Source organism: Carassius gibelio, chromosome B2 (genome assembly GCF_023724105.1).
Source record: "Carassius gibelio isolate Cgi1373 ecotype wild population from Czech Republic chromosome B2, carGib1.2-hapl.c, whole genome shotgun sequence".
Classification (NCBI taxonomy): domain Eukaryota; kingdom Metazoa; phylum Chordata; class Actinopteri; order Cypriniformes; family Cyprinidae; genus Carassius; species Carassius gibelio.
The window spans coordinates 14912282-14938727 of record NC_068397.1 but is presented as its reverse complement, the minus strand read 5'-3'; the positions used below and the strand labels follow the sequence as shown (position 1 = coordinate 14938727).

General features: G+C 38.2%; 2 protein-coding genes across 2 annotated transcripts; one reads left to right on the top strand and one right to left on the bottom strand.

Moving 5' to 3' along the window:
* Positions 1-44: 44 nt before the first annotated feature.
* LOC127950815 (volume-regulated anion channel subunit LRRC8D) lies at positions 45-5843 on the top strand. Its single transcript, XM_052548124.1, has 2 exons — positions 45-332; positions 1204-5843. The coding sequence occupies exon 2, from the start codon at positions 1206-1208 to the stop codon at positions 3678-3680; it is 2475 nt and encodes an 824-aa protein (XP_052404084.1). The 5' UTR covers positions 45-332; positions 1204-1205; the 3' UTR covers positions 3681-5843.
* LOC127950814 (zinc finger protein 644) lies at positions 5366-25966 on the bottom strand. The gene is made up of 6 exons (XM_052548123.1): positions 25848-25966; positions 12171-14814; positions 10545-11078; positions 8423-8548; positions 7668-7770; positions 5366-6355 (listed from the first exon to the last, which is right to left on the bottom strand). The coding sequence occupies exons 2-6, from the start codon at positions 14788-14790 to the stop codon at positions 6163-6165; spliced, it is 3576 nt and encodes a 1191-aa protein (XP_052404083.1). The 5' UTR covers positions 14791-14814; positions 25848-25966; the 3' UTR covers positions 5366-6162.
* Positions 25967-26446: the final 480 nt, after the last annotated feature.

Here is a 26446-nt window from a genome sequence, read left to right as displayed (position 1 = left end):
AGGCTACGCTGTCAGCGTCCAATGAAATACGCAGTTGACGAACGCAACAGCTCCGTCATCTTGACTGCTGATCTACAAGTCGGGGCAGGTCGGACAAAGAATCGCATATTTTAACCCCAGGCCGAAGTTACAGTGCTCTGGACAGCGTGTGCAGTGCTTGATGGATACTTACTATCCCGAAACAAGACTGTTTGGTGGCGATTATGCTTTTGACTTTTGTAGTCTGTTTCCTGCTCAACAACTTTTGACAAATCTAGCGTCTAAAGCAATATTACAATCAGGATAAGGACAGCGCGCACTTTTCCATCCCAGTGAAAAACAGCATAGAGAAAGTAAGTAACCCGTTTTACTGTTTTTATCTGGGTCTTTGAGGCTTATTTCTTCCTACTAACTCTAAGTTACCTAGAAATATATTATTCCCAGGGGCTCCATATGTGAGGTCAGCAGTTTGGCGTTTCAGACTCTGTCTGCATTGTAGATCCTGACATCAAATTACTGCATTATACAAATTAGAATATTTATTTTTCATTAGCCTGATAATATCCATTTCAGAACAAGCTAGAAACGTTTTCAAATTATATTTACAGTGTCATCGACTAAATAGCTGCATTCTGAATGGGTGATTGAAAAAGTTAACTCATTATAATATATAAAAACTTTTATATATTTCTTAAATCCCTTAAATGGTTAACACATACAATTCTAATGATTAACATCTGCCATGTGTTTCCAGACTCTATTTCTCATGCACTACACTGAGAAAATAGCAGACACAAAATAAAGCAGTGCACGAACTGTGTGCATGCCACTGGGATTTTAAAAACAGAATTGGGCTATTAATACCACGTTGGCACTTGGCAGCCAAAAATGTTTTAACCCAGAATCAGGAATCACATCTGAAGTGAATGGACACGTGTTTCACTTCATGCTACACAAACATGAGAGTCTCGACTAGCTGGTATTTGTTGAATAATGCATAGTCAGTACATGCACTGTACGTGGTTTAACTCACACTGTAAGTCATTTTCATTGAAGAATATGACAAAGTAAATCTGCTCAATAAAATATAGTTTTCGTTTGCTTTATCTTGGCGTAAACACCAAAGACCTTTGAAGAATGTTGAGCCATGTAATAGACTCAAATTAATTCTGTTCAAACATGCACTGACTTCATATGCACTGACTGCACTTCTCTTCATTACAGGGATGTTTAGTCTAACTGAAGTTGCCTCCCTTAATGACGTCCAGCCGAAGTACCGTATTCTGAAACCATGGTGGGATGTGTTCATGGATTATATTGGAGTAATAATGTTGATGTTAGCCATTTTTTCTGGGACTATGCAGTTATCCAAAGACCAAGTGGCATGCCTTCCCATTCTTGAGAAATGCATAAATCCTGAGGCAGCACAAAATCGACTAGTATGTCCCACATCAGTTCTGGGCTCTGCACCCTCAACAACCACAGACCTTCCTGACAGTGTTGCAAATGAACTCCTTACCACTCAACCTACCCACTTAAAAAGGGAAGATAGGTGGTCTAAACCCAGAGGACGACAAACAAATCTGGACTTTCAGCAGTATGTTTTTGTCAACCAAAAGTGCTACCATGATGCCCTACCGTGGTACAACAAATACTTCCCATACCTTGCCCTCATACACACCATAATGCTAATGGTAAGCAGCAATTTTTGGTTCAAGTACCCAAAGACCAGCTCAAAGATTGAACACTTTGTTTCCATTTTGGGGCGGTGCTTTGAATCACCATGGACAACGAAAGCTTTGTCTGAAACTGCTTGTGAAGATTCTGAGGAAAAGCAGAGATTCACAGGTGGTGTGGTTTTCCAGAAACACGTATCCTCGGATGACAACAGTCAGTCTACACCTTTAATGGACACTCCAAAGGTGCAGTTTCCAACTGAAAAGCTTATTGCAGAAGCTCCTAGCCTGACCACCTTAGACAAAAAAGATGGAGAACAAGCCAAGGCTCTTTTTGAGAAAGTGCGAAAATTTCGAGTCCATGTAGAAGACAGTGACTTCATCTATAAACTCTACGTGGCTCAGACAGCGATAAAAGCACTAAAGATCGTTTTGATCTTGAGCTATACATCAGCATTTGCCTCAGAGATCAGTTTCAGCCACATATGCCGTCCTGAAATTGAAAGTTTGATCGGGTATGATCAGTTCTTTTGCACGCACAACATGGCATTCATGTTGAGGAAACTTCTTTTCACTTTTATGGCTATGATATGTCTCTATGGACTGGTGTGTTTGTATACACTCTACTGGCTCTTCAGGAGACCTCTTAAGGAGTACTCTTTTGAAAAAGTCAGAGAGGAAAGTAGCTTTAGTGATATTCCTGATGTCAAAAACGACTTTGCGTTTCTTCTACACATGGTCGACCAATATGACCAGTTGTACTCCAAACGATTTGGTGTATTTCTCTCTGAGGTGAGTGAGAACAAACTACGAGAAATAAGCCTTAACCATGAATGGACGTTTGAAAAACTACGTCAGCATGTGACTTCCAATGCTCAGGATGAACAAGAACTTCACCTCTTTATGCTGTCGGGACTCCCTAATGCTGTATTTGACCTCACCGATCTAGAAGTCCTCAAGTTAGAGCTTATTCCTGAGGTCAGGATTTCAGCTAAGGTTTCTCAAATGACCAGCCTACGAGAACTACATCTATATCACTGCCCAGCTAAAGTTGAACAAACTGCTTTCACTTTTTTCCGTGACCATCTGCGATGCCTTCACATTAAGTTTACTGATGTAGCAGAAATCCCATCATGGATTTATCTGTTGAGGAGCCTAAAGGAACTGAACCTGATTGGCAACTTGAACTCTGAACACAACAAGATGATTGGTTTGGAGTCACTTAGAGATCTGAGACACTTGAGGACATTGTACCTCAAAAGCAATCTCAACAAAATACCAACTAATCTAACAGAACTTTCACCACATCTCACCAAACTGGTGATACACAATGATGCAACTAAATTACTGGTACTGAACAGTCTCAAGAAGATGACGAGCCTGGTTGATTTGGAGCTCCAGAACTGTGATTTGGAGAGGATACCCCATGCAATCTTTAGCTTGGCTAACTTGCAAGAACTGGATTTGAAGAATAATAATATCCGGACCATTGAGGAGATCATAAGCTTTCAGCACCTGAGAAGATTGATGTGCCTCAAGTTATGGTACAACAAGATCACTGCTATTCCAACATCGATAGGCTTAGTGAAAAGTCTGGAGTCTCTTGTTATCTGTCAAAATAAACTAGAGACCCTTCCTCCAGCTTTGTTTCATCTGCCCAAATTGAGGCACATTGACCTCAGCCACAACTGCATCTCAAGTATACCAGTGGAGGTTGGATACCTTCACAACCTTCAACATTTCGCGATCACTGGGAACAAGGTAGAGGTTCTGCCTAATCAACTGTTTAAATGTTCAAAACTAAAGGTTTTATGTGTGGGTCAGAACAGCATCACATCCATCCCAGAGGCGATTGGGCAGTTAGTTCAGCTGTCCCATCTAGAGCTCAAAGGGAACTGCTTAGATTGCCTTCCATTCCAGCTTGGCCAGTGTCGCCGCCTTCGGAAAAACCTCCTTTTTGTGGAGGAACATCTTTTCAACACACTGCCTCTGGAGGTCAAGGAAAGTATCAGTACTAGTGATTAATGGACTGATGGATATTTAAATTCTGCAAGAAATCTTTAAAAATTTCTATGGGCCTGTCATCAAAAATATGGTCTAAAAATGGGCCTCAAAGACAGGATGCAAATACACATGTTGCAAAGAACAGGGTTGTGTTTGCTTCTGCTTGCCATTTGTTTCAGTTATGTCCTGTTATACTTATACATTGTGTTATTGACATATATATTTTTTTTCTTGTCATATTGAATATGCAGGCTAATGCATATTGTAAAGAGACAGTGCACCCAAAAATTGCCATTCTGTCATTATTTACTTGTCATCCCAAACTTGTATGACTTGTATGACTACTGTGGAACAAAAACAGATATATTGAACTGTTTTTGTCCATTAATGGGGTCCCAAACAACATCCAACCCTACTGACTTAAATTGTATGGACAAAAACATAAACAGAATGACCATTTCTGGGAGAACTTTTCCTTTAAGTATTGAAAGGTCAAGTATGGAAAACTTCAGTATTCAGTGAGGTCTTTTAACTCCTTAGATATGGAAACAATCCCAACTTAGAATTCATTTAAGTTTTTTTTTTTACAACATTAAACATGTAAATGTATCTCTAGATTTGTCCTTTAAGTTTAGGAGCTTCTCTTTTCAGCATTTTATACACTTCAAAAGACAAGATCCGACATGATGAAAGATTTGATGAAACACCTTTTCCCTGTAGCAATAACAGCAATATTGCAACATGCTTTTGAGTTGGAGAATGTGTTTTTGTATTTTCTTTGTTAAAGAGTGAAATGTTTTGCGGTATTGTGCTGATAAGAGGCATGTCAAGGACTCAGTACTGCCAGAATGTGTGTGTGTGTGTGTGTACACCCTGCAACTCATGATTAGAACCACAGTGACCTTGTAAAGCTGCCCTCACTTTACTCTTGTCTTGTCATTATGATTATATCTTAGAAGCCAGACACTTGTCATAGAACATCTCGAACAACTCCCCCTAACATTCTCTGTTGTGTAATTATTAATTCCTTATATTTTCTGTTCTCTGATTATTAAATGTGTATGAACAAGACAAGTTATAGTGTTTTTAAAAAGCAATTAGATTAACCATCAGCTTTAGCATTAAGGGCTAATATTACAAAGAACACTACCTGAAAAGATTGTCTTGTTTTTGTATTTCAACTGATTTTGGCTTTGCATTTAGACCTATTTTGCATATTCTAATTTACTGTAGTAGATTAAGTAATTCAATTACTACTCTGTTTCCACTTGTTTACTTTCTTTTATTTTTAACACCCTTTTTAATATTTGGTTTATAGAGGATTAGCCCACCCCCTTCTGTTTGGTTTTACTGTTGTTTCCTGTAGACATTTCTATCTTGATAACACTGAGCCCCTTGGTTCAATACAGTCTGCAAGTGTTTGTGAATGGATGATTGTTCTTATATTTAAACACCTTTTAGCAATGGGTGTGACTGAAGCTGAATGTGATATTATAAACCTTCTGCTTAAATTTATATTCCCACAAACTGTTCAGGATCTACCAACAAATCCACCAGTTTCTTTCACTTGACTAGTTCTGCTTCATTAGAGAGGACGATTCTGCTTTCTGCACATATCCTAGAATCACTAGTCATTTACTCTAAAGTTGAATCTAGCACTGCGCATTTGCAAATAAATTGTTAAATTCATAGCTGAACATACAAGATAAAGATGACCAAAACATTTTATTCTGAACAGCAAAACTGTTCATAGTGATTTACAATTTGTTTTTTGTTTTGTTTTGTTTTTTACATAAATTACCTAAAAAGGTTTATACACAAAAATATATGAACCGTAAAAAATGGCCTACACGAGTAACAGTTAATGTTTCTTTTTTTTTTTCACACGTGGCAAACTTACAGATTAAAGATAATCAAAACAGGGTAATAAATGAAAAACCCAAATGTTACCAGAAATGGTATAAACAGGGAGTTATGACATGCATACTGTCTGAACTGCTAATATCAATATGGGTTGTTTCACATAATAACTGGTGTGTTGACATGAGTTAAAATTCTGAAGTAAATATATAGTCTTCTTACATTTCTACACATGCATCATATGTGCACCTTTTAAAAATCCATGGATGAGACAAAACATTTTTTTGTTGGTTTTCAAATTAAAATGGCTTGACATAAAATCCACATACAGTTTCATTTCAGTTTTTGTAGAGCATAAATCTGCCTTGACAGATTAAACTGTGTGAGAAGGATCTGAGGTAAAGGTTGTATTTTGGTGGGTTTCACTGAAATCTCAACATATTCACCCACCGTTTGTACGTTCTTTGACAATGTTCAACACCAGCACAATGTAACAATATCTAAAAAGAGGTCTTTGTTAACAATGGATCCTCAATAAGAGTAAAAAACTGAAGTCCTTACTGATGGCAATATAAAATTCAAATGGGAACCAAACAATTTACATACAAGTGATATTCCAAGGACAAATTGTGTTTTCCTTGGCTCATGAGGATGTTTGCATCACTGAAGGTTGTGCCTGTGGGTCTGTGTTGGGACAAGAGTCCTTGGGGAAGGTGGTGACTTCCACCATCCCTGCCCCTGTGTGCGGTACAGCGGTATTCATGATGTGCCTCTGTAAATGCTTTATCCAGTCCTCCTGCACTGACAAAGGGCCCTGGAAGACTAGATCACAAAACCTGCACACAGAAACAATTGCACATTAGATTTACAAAGTAAACGTAATATTTAAATGGTATGAAATTTATGTCACATATACACATAAAAAGTATATAGTGTACATGGAAAGTATATCAAGTAATGTTTCAAATGACTTTCATAAAAAAGGGGGGGGGGTGTTGGGGGGGCTATGCTGTCATCCTTAAATAGAATAATTTAATGTCATTAACAATTCTTGTTGTAAATGTGTCTAACGAGATTAATTTATTATAATTATATGAACTTAGGTCTGTTTCCAGAATTAAATCACTGAAAGTGGTTCTGAAATTTGTGAGGGTGCTCTAGCCTTAATGGACATCTATTGTCGTGTACATTTTTGCCCCATCCACTGATGTGGTTATCACTATATATATATATATCACTATATATATATATATATATATATATATATATATATATATATATATATATATATATATATATATATATATATATATATATATATCAATCATTCCTGACCTTTTACAGCGTATGTTTCCAAAAAATAAATGGTCACTCTTCTTGGAACATCACGATCTCGCAAAGTTCTGTTATAACAAATGAAGCTCTCTAAAGTGCACAAGGAATTTCTGATGCTTTCCAGAGTGCAAACAAAAGTACACTGGATAGTTTGCCAAGTCTTGAAATGAGGGCACTTAGCACCCTCTACCATCCCTAGAGAACTAGGCCCTGTATGAACTACTGTTACACTAAATTACATTTTAGTGGCTGTGAAAAATAGAAGAAATGTTTATATGTATTTATGTAAATAAAAGTTTAGATTTTTTTTATTTAAGGGGTCATATGACATTGCTTTGTGTATTTGGTGTAATGCAATGTTTATTCGGTTTAAGGTTAAAAAAAACACATTTTCCACATAATGTACATTATTGTTGCTCCTCAAACAAAGTAAAGTTTCCCTTTAACACCTAAACACACAGTGTTTTCACGACATGGCGGCAACAGCAGCAACAATACTACAGTGAGAATCAAAATTAAGCCTTCTTTTTTGCGTGAACATTCGGGCGGTGTTATGCAAATCTTCCCACACAGTGATGTAGACATGTGGGGGCGTGTTTATACGAGGCGTTTTAGGAGGGTGTGGATGAGTTTGAACTTTTATAAAGAATATCTCTTTGGGTTTCAGACTTTAGGTTTTGCAACTTTAGGAATCTTATCTATGCACGAACAGCTTGTAACACTCCAAAGATAAAGGAAAACTTGAAATTGCATCATATGACCCCTTTAATATATAAAATCTACTTTTATTAACGTTTGTAACATAGAGGTTACCTGCAAGTAAGTCTGTAGATTTCTTCTGGTGTGTGCAGCAGAGGGTACATTTTCTTCTTCGTCCCAGACCTCGATCTTTGCTTTCTCTGTTTACAGTCAAAAGCTGCAATAATAATGTATTTATTAGAAATTACAAACAAATGAAGGGCATTTTAAAAAGCACACCATAGGCTTTCACGATTACATTTTTTTTTCTTTTTTTTTTTTTTACATTTAGCAAAATGTGTTAAAGCATTCATTCCATATATAACATTCAGTAATCTTTCATCCAAAAGTGCACCATGTTCCACACCTTTCAAAACGAATGTAATGTAAATATCACTTCCCTTGTGGTGAACAACTCGCCGCCATATTGAGATCACATGACCAGCCGAAATAACAGTCACTTGATCTCAGTAACCCTCTATTATTGGACAGTTGAGTATGAATAGATAAAATATAATTATAACAATACTTCTACAATGGCATCGTGCTGCAACGATTCTCTGAAAAACCATCAGGTGTTAGTATAAATGTCTGCTACCAAAAGCACCTGAATCAGATTTTCAAAAACAATTATACCTTAAGTTACTTGTTCAGTTACTTGTTATGAGAAATTGGCACAGTCAAAGCAAAGTTTAGTAACGTAGCAGTGATCATGTGGCATGCATTCTTCAGTAGATCAAAGTGACGGTGAGGTGCAGCATCCTTCATAAACAGGAAGTCAAATGCAAGTACAAAATGTATTAAACACAGGAGTAAAGAAGAACACATACTAGTTCCGTCCAGAAGAGCTTTTTTCTTTCTATGTGCATATGCCCTCAAATGATTGGAGAGACTGACACCACTGTGGAATGTGGTATTACAATGCACACACACTTTTCTATTGAGTTCACTTTTCTCTGTAACAGAAACACAACATATACAATTAAACACTTACAGTCATAAACACATAGTCATACTATGATACATGTAACATTTATACATTTACATTAATGCATTAATATAAAATGTTAATGTATATTCATCTATACATCTACAAATAGATCTATCTATCTATCTATCTATCTATCTAGATACATATATAAACATTTCTATAGTAGATTAAAATGTATGGCTATGGACCCTTTTCACAGACTGTGATGACAAAATTGAACAAATTTCTACAGCATAATTAGATTAACCAATTAATTATAGTTTAAACATTATATAAATTATTGTACATTTCAAAGACTAGTTTGGGCTAAACGTCAACACTGCTAACAGTAAATTAACAGTACATTTGATCTTTGTCTCTTCAGGCTGTAATCAATTGTTATAGTTTTTTTTCTGTTTTGGATAGTCGTAGAAAAATTGTCCATTTTTTATTTTGCTATTTGACCAAATACGAATGGACAAATTAAATTTGAGCCTGGACCACGAAAGCAGTCTTAAGTCACTGGGGTGTATTTTTAGCAGTAGCCAAAAAAACATTTTATGGGTCAAAATTATCGATTTTTCTTTTATGCCAACAATCATTAGGTTGTTCATTATAACATGATAAGATCATGTTCCGAAGATATTTTGTACATTTCCTACTGTAAATATATCAAAACTTAATTTTTGATTAGTAATATGTATTGCTAATAATTCATTTGGACAACTTCAAAAGCTATTTTCTCAGTATTTAAATTTTTTTGGACCCTCAGATTCCAGATTTTCGAATAGTTGTATCTCAGCCAAATATTGTCAGATCCTAACAAACCATACATCAATGAAAAACATAGTTATTCAGCTTTCAGCTACTAAATATGAGGGTTTATTATGTTATTTTAATAGATAGTTACCCTCAAAAAATAATTTTGTCATTATAACCTCTCACTGTTTTAAAAAAAAAAAAATCTGCATTTGAAGCATATGGGTATGGTTAATAATGCTAGGCAAAGATGAATCGCGATTAATCCAAAATAACAGTTTTTGTTTATATAATATGTGTGTGTATATTTATTATGCATATATAAAGGAAGTCGTGGCCTAATGGTTAGAGATTTGGACTTGTAATACAAAGGTTGTGAGTTCGAGTCTCTGGCCGGCAGGAATTGTAGGTGGGGGGAGTGAATGTACAGCACTCTCTCCACCCTCAATACCAGGACTGAGGCCTCCTTGAGCAAGGCACTGAACCCCCAACTGCTCCCCGGGTGCCGCAGCATAAATGGCTGCCCACTGCTCTGGGTGTGTGTTCACAGTGTGCTTGTGTTCACTGCTGTGTGTGTGTGTGTGACCTTTGGATGGGTTAAATGCAGAACACGAATTCTGAGTAAGGGCCAGGCTGTATGTCACATCACTTTAAAGACACACAGATGAAGTATATATTTCGAAAATATTTACATGTATATATTTAACTTCATATAATTTATATTATATATAAATATTTAATATATAAACAAAAATTTTCTTAAATATATATACATGCACGTGTCTGTATTTATTGTGACTCTGGACCACAGAACCAGTCATAAGTCATGCAGGTATATTTTTAGCAGTCGTCGACAATTCAGCGTATGGGTCAAAATTATCGATTTTTATCTAAAATTATCATAAATATATCAAAGCGTAATTTTTGATTAGTATTACGCATTGCTTAAAACTACAGATTCCAGATTTTTTTAAATAGTTGTATCTCAGCCGAATATTGTCATATCCTAACAAGCCATACATCAAAGGAAAGCAGCTTTCAGATGCTGTATAAATCTCAATTTCCCCCAATTAACACTTATGACTGGTTTTGTGGTCCAGGGTCACAAATACATAATAAATATACACAGTACATACACATATATTATGTACACAAAAACTTTTATTTTGGATGAGGTTAATTGCTATTAATCGTTGCCCTGCACTAATTCATTGAAACATTACCTGCTAGTGAATTTGGCACTGCTTTTAAAGGTTGTATCTCCATGCCACAGTCTCTGTCTGAAGATAAAAGAATAGCCTTTCTCGCTGTGTGGGATGACTGCTTAGCTTTGGTCTCTTCATGGGCTCTTCTTTTCTTCAAAATTCCAATCAGCTCACTTGGTGGTGAGGCTTTACCAGTGTCTAACCTTTTCTTGTCCTCCCTATCATCCTTCTTCCGTTTGACAGTAGATGCAAATATTAAACCGTTACTCAACCGAATAGGATGGAAAGAATTGGTGGCGCGGCACTTCTTCTCAAGAACCTGTAGCTTCATCTGAAACTGTTTCTTGTCACGCATCAGTTCTTTCAATATGATCACTGGGGATTTAGACGTGGTGGAAGAGGGTTTGCCTAGGCGCTTCAGGTGGCCTCGTACATGGTTTGACAGCCCAGTCCCTGTGTCAAACCAGTCCCTACAGAGAGGACAGATGAGCTCTGTCTGTTGGCAGTCAGTTTTCAGCTCTGCTGGATGATTAATCTGGGATGTATCCTCTTCTGCAACAAAGAAACCATATGCAATCAGTTTCATTTACAACAGATATTTATTGCTTAGAAGCCAATTCAATTTGTCTAAACTAAAACTGAAAATGCCTACACTAACCAGCCTGCTTGTTAGCTAACTTGCAATTTTAAACTACTACCTTAAAGGTATCTTTAAACATCAATATCTTACGCCTGTCAGTGATGCTCCAACACACACATTTCCTGACTACGAACAAATCAAGTACATTTGGCCAGGATTGGAGCACCTGGAATGGAAAACAGCTCAGAAAATTAAAACATCAGAAATGAAACATTACTCTTTTAGTGAATCTCCAATCTTTCCATTTTACAGCTTATGCTTTAATGCCTTTTCAATGAGAATTGATTATATCCATTAAATTATAATCGTTATAACAGCTGGAATTTGAGTCTGTCTGATTTGAATGCTTCACGCCATACATGACGTGTCATACATACTTTTCAATGCCCTTTTTGAGTGTACGCAATGATTATTCATACAATTTTGACAACGCATTCACAATTTTTATATACAAAGATTCTTTTTTTTTTTGTAAAATTGTAATTAATCAAATCAATTTTCTGCAAATCGAATGGACTGTATATTCAGTATATGAAAAAGCTGAAAATTTCCTCATTGTAAGCACTTACTGGCCAATTATCAGAAAATTAGATTATCATCACTGTTCTGACCAAACCTGAAAAATGTACTGCTAAATTATGTAACATTTCTAAACTCTGTAGCATAAATGCATCTACTGGTATATGCCAGTACAAAATGTTTTCCATGGATGCACTTCTAGTTTCTAAATTCTAGTCAATATGGATAAGCCGATAATTATTGTTCCTTGTTATGGATGGTAAATGCAAAACCAGATGCTAAATAAAATATCTAGCCTGCACTAAAGCTTTATCTGAACTCTGCCGTTTTCCTCAATTTTTTTTTAATTTGTCTTTTACATTTTTTTAACTATCACAAATAAAGGCTTTTCTGCAACTTATAACTTTACTGATTTCATTAAAAAATAAAATAGAAAACTTATGTATACATGCAAGGAATTATATCAAGTGAAAGAGAAGCATAACCTGTTTTGACTGGTGCCAGTGTTCGTCGTCGAACTGGAGGTACTTTGTCACGAGAAGTCACCTTAACTGGAGCTTTCCGTACTTTCAGGCCCACTCTGTGTAAATGTCCTCTTATATGATTAGAGAGGCTAATTCCTGACTCAAACACAGCAGGACAGTACGGACAAGCCTTCAGATCAGTCTCAACATCTGAACCCGGTTCACGCTTTACAACTGTGATCGCTTCCGAGATTTCTTCATCCTTGCATTCATCTTTGACAGAGAGCATCCTTGGGGAACTGTGATTTTTCCCAAAGTGATCAGTTGAGGCACCAAGACTTGCTTTTGCAGGTGTCGTCTGTTTTTTAACAAAACGTGCATTATCATTCTCGTTACTTTCACATTCTTCATGTCCAAGGTCATCATTAGAATCACACATAAAATGACCGTTGTTGATCATTTCTTTACTTCTTGTGGATGTTTCAGGTTTCTTAAAATTTTGTCTGCATTTTGGGAAATCTAAAAGAATATCTTGGCCCTGCATATTGTGGAATGGGGTAGACATTTTCCTTTTGGATGGTGACTTTTTTAATGTTTGCTTTTCCAAACTTATATGCATATAGTTGGAGTTTCCAACATCTTCTGAACAAGTAATGTTTTCATCAGAGTTGGAAGTTCCTTTAGTGTTCCCTTCTTTAGAATGACCTGATCTTTTCAGACACTTTAAGGGGGACAAACTAGCACCTGTTCCGCAAAAGGTGGTCTCGCAATTGAGGGAATTGTCAAGACACTCTTTTGTACTGCTTTCATCAGGCTCCTGTTGAGTGTTGCATTCTGAGTTATTCTGGTTACTACATTTCGTTCTGGATAAAAGTGTTTGAATTGAATTGTCAAGTCTTGATTGGCTTTGGACACCTTTATTCATCCACAATTTTTTCTTCCGTAGAAGACCAGACTTTTCACTGGACGAAAAGCTTTTGTTTTTGTCTGGTGCTCGGATCTTCAGTGACAGTTTTGGCGACCTTGCTGTTGGTTTTGCACATGATGTAAGAACATTGCAAACAGAGAATGATTGTTCAGTTGGAGATGGTTCTTCATCACAATTGTCAAGGGAATGTGAGGATGCCTGTTCTTCAATAAACTGTGGTTGAAACGAAGCCTCAACATGATTTCCAGTGTTTTTAGTTTTTCTTTGAAAAGAATCGGGGAAGGACACTGGACATACTGATTTATTGACTTTACGCTCCTGAAATCCATCTGATTTCCAAACAGTCAGATCAGACCCACTGATGCCATGTTTATGAAGCAAATGGCGTCTCAGTTCAACTTCATTCATTTCGACAAAATCACACTTATTACAGCTATAGTACCGCTTGTCCTTCTCGTGGGTCTTAGCATGTTGTACAAAGGTGTTCGGACAGTTCGTTCCAAAAGTGCACTGGGGACACTGCAACTTTGCATCTTTACCTTCATCTTTAATTTGATGCAACTCATTTATTCCATCAGTAATTTTCCGTCGCTTGGCCCGGTGAACACTTATGTGATTTAACAACGAACTCTGATCATGGTAACACTGTCCACATTCCTTGCATATAAATGGCTTTGAACTAATTGTGTCTGTATTACTTGACATTTGTCTGTGTTCTTGAGATTTCTCTTTAAAACCACTGTTACGCGGAAAAAATGTAGGTTCCTCATTAGAACATGAGTCCGATGGCAAAGTTTCTCTAATTAATCCCAACTTTTGAGTCTTGCTAACAGGGTTTTTTGCTGGTTTGGCAAACAGGTGTTTGACTGCCTCAGCAGCTCCATTAAAATACTTGGTACGTTTTACAATGGGTGACTTTAATTTGGATGGTTTCCTTGGGGAACGTGTCTTCTTAACAGCTCTGCATTCTATCTGGCTTCCTTCACCAAGGTGATCTTTTTTTGATTTAAAATTCAACTCATGGTAGATGTCCTCTGACGGATCAACTTTTAACACCAGTTTTTCTTTACGTCTTCTTTTATGGCCGAGCGGTGAAGGAGCTCTTCTTTTATGGTTGATGGGTGAAGGAACAGGGGACAGTTTTCCCTCCATTTCGAGACCATTATCATCATCCCACAGGAACTTCATAAATTCTCTTTGGGGATTCCAGTTAAGGTCATTTCCATCATCATAATGATCTAATGAGCTTTCTGGAGATTCTGTATCAAAGCCCCATATGCCCCTATGCTCCACATCCTCCGCAGTCAACGTTTGCCTGATTGTTATTTCCCCCTCTTTTCTGAGTGGATCAGGTCCTTCAAAGTGGACATTGGTTGTGACTGAATTCTGAGCATGTAATGATTTGGGAAGGAATCCTGGTACATTTTTTGAAATATCTAGCAAGATTTCATCTGAGATATGGGGTGAGGTGGATCCATTGACGTAAGCAGCCTTGGCTGGTCCATCTGAGCAGATGGTGTCCATAAAACCAACAGTGGTCAGGAGGTCTCCTTGGTCACTGAGTAATGCCATGGTCTCTTGAGAATATTGCATTGATGGTCCTGATGTAGTTCCCTCTGCACAGAATGTCTCGCTGTTCAAAAGGTCTTGAGAGTTTCTTGACATTGAGGTGTCATTTTCCTCTATTTTGGCACTCTCCTCCAAACCAGACATTCCTAGGAATCCCAAGGACCGTTTCTGTAGAGAAAAAAATTAGATGAGAATGCATATCAATAATTAAATGAATTAGCCTAATGTAAGCTTCAAGAAACTTTAAACATTAAATTACCCTATAGCAAATACAGGCAGTTGGATCCACAGCATGAACATTTTACAGAATTTATTAGGCCAGGACACACCAAGCCGATGATCGGCAGTTGGCTCTCAACTGTCGGGCTAGTTTGTTTAGAGTGTTCCAGACATCGGCTTTCATCTGTGGCAATTTGCCCAATTCTACCTGATGAAGTGCCGTTGGGGCCATCTTCGCCGTTGGTGAGAGTGGCTGGCTAGTGGCTACATTTACATGCAACCAAATAATCTGTTTGTATTCATATTGACGGCTCAAGCGGACTGAAAAGCCTTAATTTAAACACCTTAATTGATCAGCTTGAGCTTTTTTGATCCAATTGAAGGGGGTAGTTTATTCCGCTTTAATACTATTGAGAGTGCATGTAAACACTTGATCGGATTGAACCAAAAAACTGAAAGCGTGCGCACGTCCAATGATGCAGAAATACGTAATGACGTATGAATAAAGTGTTGTATAAATGCTGTCCCGTCATTATAAAACTCTCCTTTCACTTGGCAACTGTGAAGTGTAGCAGGACAACTAATAAATGGATAAATATTAATTCTACTGTTAAAAACAGATGTGTAGGTGAGTGGTTATTATGTGCAAAGAGTGATATAATTGTGCAGTGTGCGCATGTCAAAAGAAATCTATTCTGATTTGAAGCTTGTGACATATAAACAAGCACATCAACCTGATCACTTTATTTAGCGTTCATGTAAACACTACATGCAGATTCATCATTTGAAATTAATTCAGTCCAACTGAACCAAAAATGATGCATGTAAACGTAGTCAGTGAGAATTCTGATTCGATGATCAGTTTAGCAAACGGGTCAGTGCAGGAGAATAAAAACAATTTGAAAGTGATGAAAACGAGATGAAACTTCAAGTAAATGAAGACTATGCAGACAAGATTTTTCTAATGTTATGCGATATTTCCCAAGCATTTCAATAGCCTATGGGAATATTTTCATAACAACAAGAGCTGCTAAAAAAAGAAACAATAACATATATTCAAAATGCTAAGCAAACTCTGCTATGTTTATTAGGGGTGCTCCGATCACGATTGGCCGATCGTTAATGCGCATCTCGACAGTAAAGCCGGTTCTCTAATCAGCGGTTAATTCCATCAGGTTTCGTGATTTCACATAGAGCAGCTGTTACTACACAGAGCCGTTGTTAACTGAGAAGATGCGCCAAAAAACGCTGAAAATGAAGTGGATCGTGATCGGAGCATCCCTAATGTTTATGATTCATATATCTGCGTATCCTTTTATTTCAGCTTCTTCTCTTGAATGACGAATATATACTATTGATAGCTGCTAAGATAGACAGCTAATTCCTCTCACACAGGTGCAGAACATGCGTGTTAGTTTGCGCATGTTCAAGCACTCCTTTTTGGTCTGACGCTGCTGACGCAAAGCAACAACACTGTTGGTTATCGTTCCTTCAAGTTCTTTGAAGTTGGCTTGGTGTGTCCTGGCCTTTAGGATTTGAAAAATAAAGTTTGTTATATGGAATGTGCTGTGCTACATTCTATGTAAAACAATTATAACATCCACAGAACTTACTTCAGTCAAGCATAGACTATATGGCAGAGTGCAACGGTTGATAAACAATATCTTATCAAGATCTCTAATGATGGATAACGTTTCCCTTTACTATGATAACCTCTGTACTCTGAGAGATGGGAGCGAGACATGCCATTACACCTTGGGGACTGTATAGAACAACACCGTGGAAACAGCGAAGTAAAAAGGCTCAGCCTCAGCGGAGCTAAGGTCATCCTTAAAAATATTTTGGTTTGCAGTAACAGTAATTAAAAAAAAAGGGTTGGTAGGTCAGTCTATATTTTGTTTTCAAGTTTCAATGTAAAAAAAGAAGGACATTTTGGTGATGGTGATGACGTCGGTATGAATTTAAACAAATTAACATATTGTGACGTCACTGACTGGGTCTTCAACCCATGCCTTCAGGCGCATAATTGCAAACCTCATTTTGATGCAGGCTATATAGACCACAAACAAATTAAAATCTTTGTCAAAAACATGTTTACTGAATGAAAAATTAGGTACTGTTATACTGTTTTACTTGCATCCACCACTAGGTATCAATGCAACCTAGAAATGAGAGACCATTTACTTTGCTTTCTTGGGTTGTCACTTTTATGAAAAAAAATCCTGTTTGATTTGAGTGACAAGTGTTCATTGAATCGATTGTAAAATCAATTTTGCATGTCTAAATAAGTTTTATACGGCAAATAACACCAAATATAGGTAAATCCACGAACAACAGGCAGGACGAATGTAAAGACAAATAATTCTGATGATTTATCGGCGTGAAGTTACGTGCACAATGACAAACAGTGCAACATTTTCAAAAATCAATAAGCATAGTGGACTGTCATAATGCAAAACATTTACTGCAGGCATCAACATGGCTGTGTTTACGATTAGAAATGTCAACAACAAGAAAAAAAAATCACATAGGCGATTCTAGGGCTGTCAAAAAAAAAAAAAACAAAAAAAAAAATTGATTGTTGAATTTAAAATAAAAGTCCACCTTCGAATGCAAAAACATTGCATTCGCATTTTAGGTGTGCATTAAGGAAGCTGCCTTATTAGCCCCGGTACTTCACAGTCCATGTTCCATTCCATCTCGCCACGCGCACAGCCGTATCTACACAACTTTCAAAAGGCGGACGAGCTTTACACGCAGTAGCTGCTGTCTCATCTTTCACCTCGTGTATGCTCCCCGTCCGCGCGGTCTCAAAAAATGCCCACACGCGGATGATGAAAAGGACATAATGTAGACATTGTGCAGACGGCCGAAGTATACTTGATCTATATCAGTGGCACACGAGATTGCATTATAAGGTTATGTTAGCCTATCCAGTTGAAGCCACTACAAAAAACTACACGCCTTTTTTATTTATTTAACAATGCATGCATACATGACACTTTTGTTTATAGTTCTTTAAGCAACTTAATCATAATAATTGGTTCATAAAAATTATTTTAAATATTACGTTGTTTTTTCACAGTCATGCACTATCTTGAGGCCTCAGAAGAGAAGCAAAATGCTTTTCTTCACGCTAACTGAAATCATTATGCATTTTAAATTTGAATACAATTCGAATTGTGATCATATTTAAGTAAAAAATTTGAATTTAGTTTTTCAGCTATCTTGACAGCCCTAGCTCATTCTAGCCTGAATCTGTATGCATGAGACTGTCTGAATACCGGCAGAATTCACATTTCTGTTGTAAATAGAGAAACATTGTGCAGAAGTATTGTTTGCTGTTATGCTTGTGTGTCCGAAGCTGCAGTAGCAGTGTGACCATAGACAGTAAAAGAAATGGACACAGCGACCCGATTGGAATTCAATCGAGACAAATGAAGCCCAGTTTTAGCGTTTTTTAGCACTTCCGTTTCTGTCGCGCAGACTCAAATGAAGCTTGACGACGTCAGCAACCTGTCTGACAGATGTAAATCTTCTAAGTGGCTGTGCGTGAAAACTGCCATCGTTAATCTTGCAGCGGCGAGCTCGAGCGGGAAGTTCTTTGTCGTGAGTTAGCAGGAGTAAGTATTCTGATTAATTATTTTGTATAGTATTTTAAAATGTAACGTCAGTACGCCATATTAAGTTAATTGCCTGCGAGCTTCTCCACCTGTCTGTACGGTAATGCGACAGAGAGCCGAGTGGTTATGATGCAATCGTTAGCCTATTTTTTACAAAAACTGTTTATACGGGGCCATAATGTAACATAGAAGGTAATGGAGCCCTTTATACATTGTCGTGTATCTTTAGAAATAAATAATGGACAAACAGAGTCTTTAAACGCCTCAGATGTAAAGTTATTCGCTGTCTAAGTGACGGCAAAATGAATGGGAGTCAATGGGAATGCTAACGCAAGTGAAGTTCTGCTAAAAGATGGCAGCCCCCACCCGACTTCAACTTCCGGTCAAGTTCCTTGCCCCTTGAGTGTGACGCGTGTTCCAAAACGCACTCCAATAAAAGAATTAAAAAAACCATGGACGCGCTCCGAGAGAAGGTCGTTAAAATCAATTACCTATTTTCGTTTTCGAAACTTGTGTTGGTTGGTCCAATCAATTCGTGCAATAGATTATCAAACATAAAATGACTGTCAACACGGACACGGTTTTAGACTAGACGGTTGAAGGGATGGGAAAAGATCTGGGCAGTTTTTACAGAACTTCGTGCCGAGTTAAAGCGGTGTCAAGCTGATTTAATTAATTTTTTAGATGTGTTATGGTTCCCGCACCCATATGACTTTGAACAGTGACCGTGAACATTTTGTTTACTGCAGCCGCAGCCATCATTACCAAGCGTGAACCGTTGACTCTGACAATGAATGAGAATATCAGACGAAGTGAATGCACAGGCCATAGTGTGACATCAGTTAAGCAATAGTGTAAAAAAAGATGATGTCACAAGGTTTTTTTAATTAAGGAAGATAGCCTTCTTTTGTATGTAGGCCTAGGAAATTTATATATTTACAATACTTAATTAAATATAATTAATATTATTTTAAGTTTAAGATATTTTAGAATTAGTCCGAGAGCTTTCTGACCCTTCTTTGAAAATGTATGTACAGTATACTCTGTCCGGAAAGGAAATAAAATCATCATCAAAGTAGTCCATGTGACATCAGAGGGTCAGTTAGAATTTGTTGAAGCATCGAAAATAAATTTTGGTCCAAAAAATTAAGACTTTATTCAGCATGGTCTTCTCTTCCGGGTCGGTTGTGAGCATGTTCACAAGACTGCAGTGACATTGCTGACATGTTATCTTTGTTATTGGGCGCACCAGAAAACACGTCAGCAGCGTCGTACGTCAACTGTCACAGCAGTCGCACTCACAACAGACCCGAGGGTCAGAAAGCTCTCGGACTAAATCTAAAATATCATAAATTGTGTTCCGAAGATGAACAGAGGTCTTAAGGGTTTGGAACGAAATGAGGGTGAGTCATAGTTGATCCGTTATTCATTAACTGTACGGGGCAGCTGCTCCACGGCCCTTGACGAATGTGATTCGCAGATTAATTGCACAGCTTAAAGTTTATCTTTTGCATGTGTTTTTAAGTCCTGTCAGTTTAACAGGGCAGAGAGCGAGAGCGAGAGAGAGAGATAGCGAGAGAAAGAGAGAAGCTCCTTTCACACTGCCATTCCGGCAAATACATGGGTAAAGTGTTCCGGCAATTGTTCACAGGTCGCTAGATTTTGCACTTTCACACTGCCAGTGATTACCCGGGATATGTGCATGCTCTCACACACAACCCGTAAAGATCCCGTAATGACACCTGACATCAGGGCGTGACGTGTTATGTACGAGTCGAAAATGTTAGGCACGTTATACTTTCACTGAAGCTAGTGAACGATCTCTGGTCTCCGACCCAGGTTCAATGCCAGAATCAACCCCGGGACGTGTTTGCTTTCACACAGAAGGCGACCCGACACTTCCGGGTCCGACATGCAGTGTGAAAGGGGCTAGATAGAGACAGAGGGAGAGAGAGACAGAGGGAGAGAGAGACAGAGGGAGAGGGAGAGAGAGAGAGAGAGAGAGAGAGAGAGAGAGAGAGAGAGAGAGAGTCAGCGCGCCCCGGCCGCATGCTCAGCATCTTCAAACAACACGAGCGCTGTCTTGCTCTCACTCCCTCGTGCATATTAATCAATTGACACGATGGTGTCGATGTTTAAATCAATTTTTTTTTTGTTTTTCCACTTATTAAAAGGATTTAGGGATCTGTAATTTTCCTCATAGGTATACCTCAACTGTAAGAGACAATGTAAAACAAAAACCAGAAAATCACATCGTATGATTTTTAAATAATTAATTTCCATTTTATTGCATGAAATAAGTATTTGATCACCTACCCACCAGCAAGAATTTTAGCTCTCACAGACCTGTTTGTCTTTAAGTAGCCCTCCTATCCTCCACTCATTACCTGTATTAATTGCAACAGTTTGAACTTGTTACCTGTATAAAAGACACCTGTCCACACACTCAATCAATCAGACTCCAACCTCTCCACTATGGGCATGACCAAAGAGCTATATAAGGACACCAGGGATAAAATTGTAGACCTGCAGAAGGCTGGGACAATAGGCAAACAGCTTGGTGAGAAGGCAACAACTGTAGGCATAATTATTAGAAAATGTAAGAAATTCAAGACGACTGTCAATCTCCCTTAGACTCCAAGATCTCGCTCGTGGAGTATCAATGATCATGAGAAAGAGATCCTAGAACTACACGAGAGGACCTGGTCAATGACCTGAAGAGAGGTGGGACAACAGTCTTAACGGTTACCATTAGTAACACACTACACCGTTATGGATTAAAATCCTGCAGAGTGCACAAGGGTCCCCCTGTTGAAGCCAGCACATGTCCAGGGCTGTCTGATGTTTGCCAAAGACCATCTGGATGATCCAGTGGAGGCATGGGAGAAGGTCTTGTGGTCAGATGAGACCAAAATAGAACTATTTGGTATAAACTCCACTCGCCGTGTTTGGAGGAAGAACCTGGGGGTAGGACAGACGAGGCAAGAGAAAAGGAGATGGAAGGAGGAGCGACAGTGACAAGAGAGGGGAGAAAGGAGCAAAAAATAAAAAGACGCACTGCTGCTCGGCCCTCCACCAGCTGGGTGATCTCCTCCGCCATGCCTGGTGGTGGCACTGGACGGCCCTCGGCGGATGGCACGACACGCCTCCGCCGCCCGGTGGACGGCGACGGCTCCTCTGGTTTTGGGCAGCTGGCAGGAGTCCCCCGTTCCCTGCTCCTCCGGATTCCTTCACGAAGGCAGCAGGCTCCAGCCCCCTGGCGAACGGCGCCGACTTCGCCGCTACCTCACGGACGGCAGCCGGACCTCCACATCACGGGCGGCCGGCTCCAGCCCACCGCTTCGAGCGTCCATGGCGGCACACTCCCTCGCCTGCTCGATGGCACTGCGGATTCACCACAGTGGTGAGGGATCTTCAGCAGCACATCCTTCCTTCTCCAGGGCTTCAGCACCACGAATTAAAACTTCCTAATCACTGGGAAGGAGGAGGCGGGAACCGGCAGACAATCAAATCAAACTTTAATTACAAAATAAACACAAAACAGCGCGTCAGCCCCTCACGGACGACTGACACGCACAAATAAAAACCAAACACAACTAAAACCCAGGCCTGGTCGTCTTTTGTCCGTCACGGTCATCACTCCGGTTTTATATCCCTCCATCTTCTCCGTGGGACTCGAGACTGGTGGGTCGAGCAGGTGTCGCTCATTTCCAATCACTCCATCGGCCTCGCTCCTGTTCCCACGTCTCTCGGCCCTGCCCCACTCGTCACAATGCCATTTAGACAAAGAAGAGAAGTGATCCAAGAACTGAGCCCTGAGGCACCCCAGTAGTTAGATGTTGTGACTGGTGGTTAACCGTGTCAAAAGCAGCGGACAGATCAAGCAGGATAAGTACTGAAGATTTGGATTCTGCTCTTGCCAGTCTTAGAGCTTCAACAAATGAGAGCAAGGCAGTCTCAGTTGAATGTCTACTTCTGAAGCCAGATTGGTTGCTGTCAAGGAGGCTGTTGTGTGTGAGAAATGTAGAGACTTGGTTGAACACAGCTCGTTCAAGTGTTTTTGCAATGAAAGGAAGAAGGGAAAACTATAGCTATTATCTAGCTATAGATAATAACTGCTGAAATGATAGTAGCTTCAAACAACACTACTGTAAACAGCAATTATGCTAAGATTAAGTTATTTTCACTCTTTCTACTTTTTATTCACGCAAGTATTGTAAGTATTTTTTAAAGTTTCTATATTACTGTGGCTAGTTACAAAGTTATTTGGCAACTGTAAATGATATAAACTCTGCTTTGTGCCTTACTAATACCATTAATAAAAAATGGTATTGATAAAAATAAGTATATATTGATGTCTTTATTTTTAAAAATCATTCAGCAACAACATTTGAAACTGCAAAATTCAATTCAATGTAAAGATTTGCTACACTTTATGGACCTAGTACATGGGTCACAAAGACGATTTTGCCATTCATGTTTGTACAAACAACGTAGAGGTGTAGGAAAATATCGATACACATGAGTATTACTGTATACTGTATTTCTCAAAAATGGAATACAGATATTAAAGAAAATTATAATAATCATGCATTATTCATGGAAGATGTTTAGTTTTGAGTTCATTTCCCGACCGCTAGATGGCAGTCTTCATCTCTGAACAAATCCTGAGTGACAGGAAATACTAGCATTAGAGCACTCCACCAGAGAATGTCTAATATTGCGAGAAGTTTCACTCTCACTACACTTCCGGCTCCTGAACTGGTTGCAGTTCCACTCTGATTCCACATGAGGGTGCTCACAGGACGAGTGCAGAATGAATGGAGGTCAATGGCGGTATACCCCTCAAAATCCACTATTCTCAAGATTTAATTTTTTGTCTAGTAATTTGAATGTTGTATTCGAAAGGAGATGCAAAGAAATTACACATTGCTGGGGTGTTAGATTTTTTAAGAGTCACTTATTTGATTTAAAAAGTCTTTTAAAATGTCAATGACGTCATACACATTCACATTCATTAGCAGAATGCTAGCGGGTTATGGGCAACAACAACTCAACCTGTAAGAAATCGAAAGGACATAAGTACTCGTTCATTCAACTTTCGACCTATAACCCATGTTGAACTTGCAAAACCTACAATTAGATCTGAGATTTCTCAATGGCAATCAGATGGAAGGGACAAATTTAGCAGTCTAGCCCCATAGACTCCCATTCATTTTGCACTCATGGCGATCGTCCCCAGTGGAACTCTGGTGGTACTGCAACCAAAATTAGGTACAATAGGACTTAATAGGGAGTGGGAAGGCTCTCCGTAAACAGGCTTTGACTCCACTAATGTTAGCGTTAATGTAGTTCGCTGTTAGTAATGGGGGGTGAAAGAATTGTCACAGTTCATGTTTCGGTGTACAACACTAAAGTGTGCCGTCATTTGGGCTTTTGTGATAAGTCCACCGCGGGACTGTGGTGCTGGCATAATCTCAGTTTCGCTCCTTGCTGCGATCCGTGTGAAGAGCCTCGCACTGGGTACAGCCTGCGGGAGGGTCGTCCTGCTGCTGCAGCTTTCTCTCATTTTGGGGGCTTTTGAGAAGTTGGTGCGGTGCTCAAGTCGCAGTTACAGCGATTTTACGTGGAAAATACATACAAACGGAAAAACCTGTGAAATCCAAGTGGAAAGGTTCATCATCTGTATTAATTTGATTGTTTTACAATTGTTTTGTTTTCTTCAGGAATGCTGTTAGCACATTATTTTTCATTGATATTAAGCAGATGTAATTTTTTTTTGTTCAGATCAAAATGTTATGACATTGTATGTCACAATTGTAAACAAACTGTGAACCTTTAAAGCATGGTCTTATATATATATATATATATATATATATATATATATATATATATATATATATATATATATATATATATATATATATATATGTGGTCTCACATTTTATACGCGTTATACATTTAACTAAAGAACCCTGCAAGCACTTTAATTTATCACCCTTTACTCAAATCGCACAAAAATTGGTTCAATAACGTTGAATGTTACAGGGACTGACTATTGCAAATTCATATCCCACTGCCATATGATGGTGTGTTCTCAATGACAGCTTTCCTTACAATATATACTATTCCTAAAATAAGAAATATACCAATATATCACCTTGCTTACAGTATAGCAATATATCGCAACATATCGTATCACAAACCCTGTATCGTGATGCGTATCGTATCACCAGATTCTTGGCAATACACAGCCCTAAGCTATAGTAATAAGAAGCCATGATTAGCCACATATTAATTGTAGTTTTTGTTCGTTATTATTAAGAATATATTTTTTGCAGTAACCTGGTGGTGCACATGTATTTTACCAACTAAAACATAAAAAAACTAATATGTTACTGTTATAACATTTATTTACTGTACAAATATTACACATGAACAGCCACTGTATAGCTGGTTAACAACATCATTGCATGCTACATTCGACAGCTTATGACCAATGTCATCAAAATTCTAAATAAGTTTCAACATGTATAAATGTATTAAGCCAATCAAGCCCTACATGCAATATGGTAAGCACCCCCAACTAGTTGGTCTTGCATGCTTACACAAGTGAAAGTGGAAATGACACAAAACTAGACGGTGTTTTAGCCAGTAATATTATAACAACACTAAAGAATAAGCTTTTTTCATTACACCTGATTCAGAGCAGAAGCACATAGATCCCAACTACAGGCACAAAAATATGAGAAGGAATTCAGATTGTTTATGTGCATTGTGACACACTGTACAAAAAAATCAATAAATGAAACTACGGACTAACTACCACTAACATTGTACAAATAATCACCAACAGATAGCATGATAAATCTCTTCATATGACAATGATATGTAAATCACATGCTCCGAGAAAAGTACCTTTAGTAAAACATTTATGTATGGATATATAAGAACACGTTTAAAGGCATTAACAGTTATCATGGTATTCTTGTTGTGATTAAAGTTCTTAAAAAACACATTATATCTTGGTGGAACAAGTTCTATGTTGTACAATTAGTGGTTCACAAAACATAACATGCACTCAACCCTGCAAAAAATTTACTCATAAACAGTAATTTTTATAATTCAGAGATGCAGTTAAGATCAACATTAACGTGCATTAATAACTTATATTTATCACTGACATCTTTATGTTTAGGGATTGCTGTTACTACATACTATGAGAGTGTGCTAGCAAGGTAGCAGTCAAGCCCCATTATGTTCAACATCAAGCTTAAAACCCCTTGCCCCTATCAAAATATAGGCGGCACTTTGACGTTTTCACCTTTTAATGTTGTTTCCAAATGCATTTTAGCCTACCTTTCTGCAGCTGCGATTGTGTAAAATAACACTGAAGTGAAATCATTTCATTTTTGCTCGCTCAAGCTTTCCATCTATTGCGAAGCCGCCATATTTGCTCGATGGTCCACAGACAAAGGCACTGTGCCACAACGAGGGGAGTTCCAAAAATGTCATCAAATGTATTAAAAAATAATGTTAATATTGTGATTACCCACTGGCAACCACTTATGTGTGATATAATCTTACAAAACATAAACATGTTAGATACATTTAATCGGGAGAAAATGTATTATTTGTATGAGTCCTGTAAATAATGCCCCCCAAACAAAAAGTGGACTATTCCAAATTCGATAGGTGGCAAGTAGAAATACTGACGGTAAAGTGAACAGAAGAGGATAAGCAGAAATAATGGCAATGGCTCTCTCAACCAATTATTAAAAACAAAATTACACTCATAGCCCGGTATATCACAGCCCAACGTTTGTGTTAAGTAATGAATGCATTTATACATCAAGTCTGAACTGGAGAAACACAACAAATTCCATCAAAGGTGTTTTTTCAGAAAAATACGTCTAGTCAGACAGCTAACGTTATATCATACTAAAGAATGTAAATGC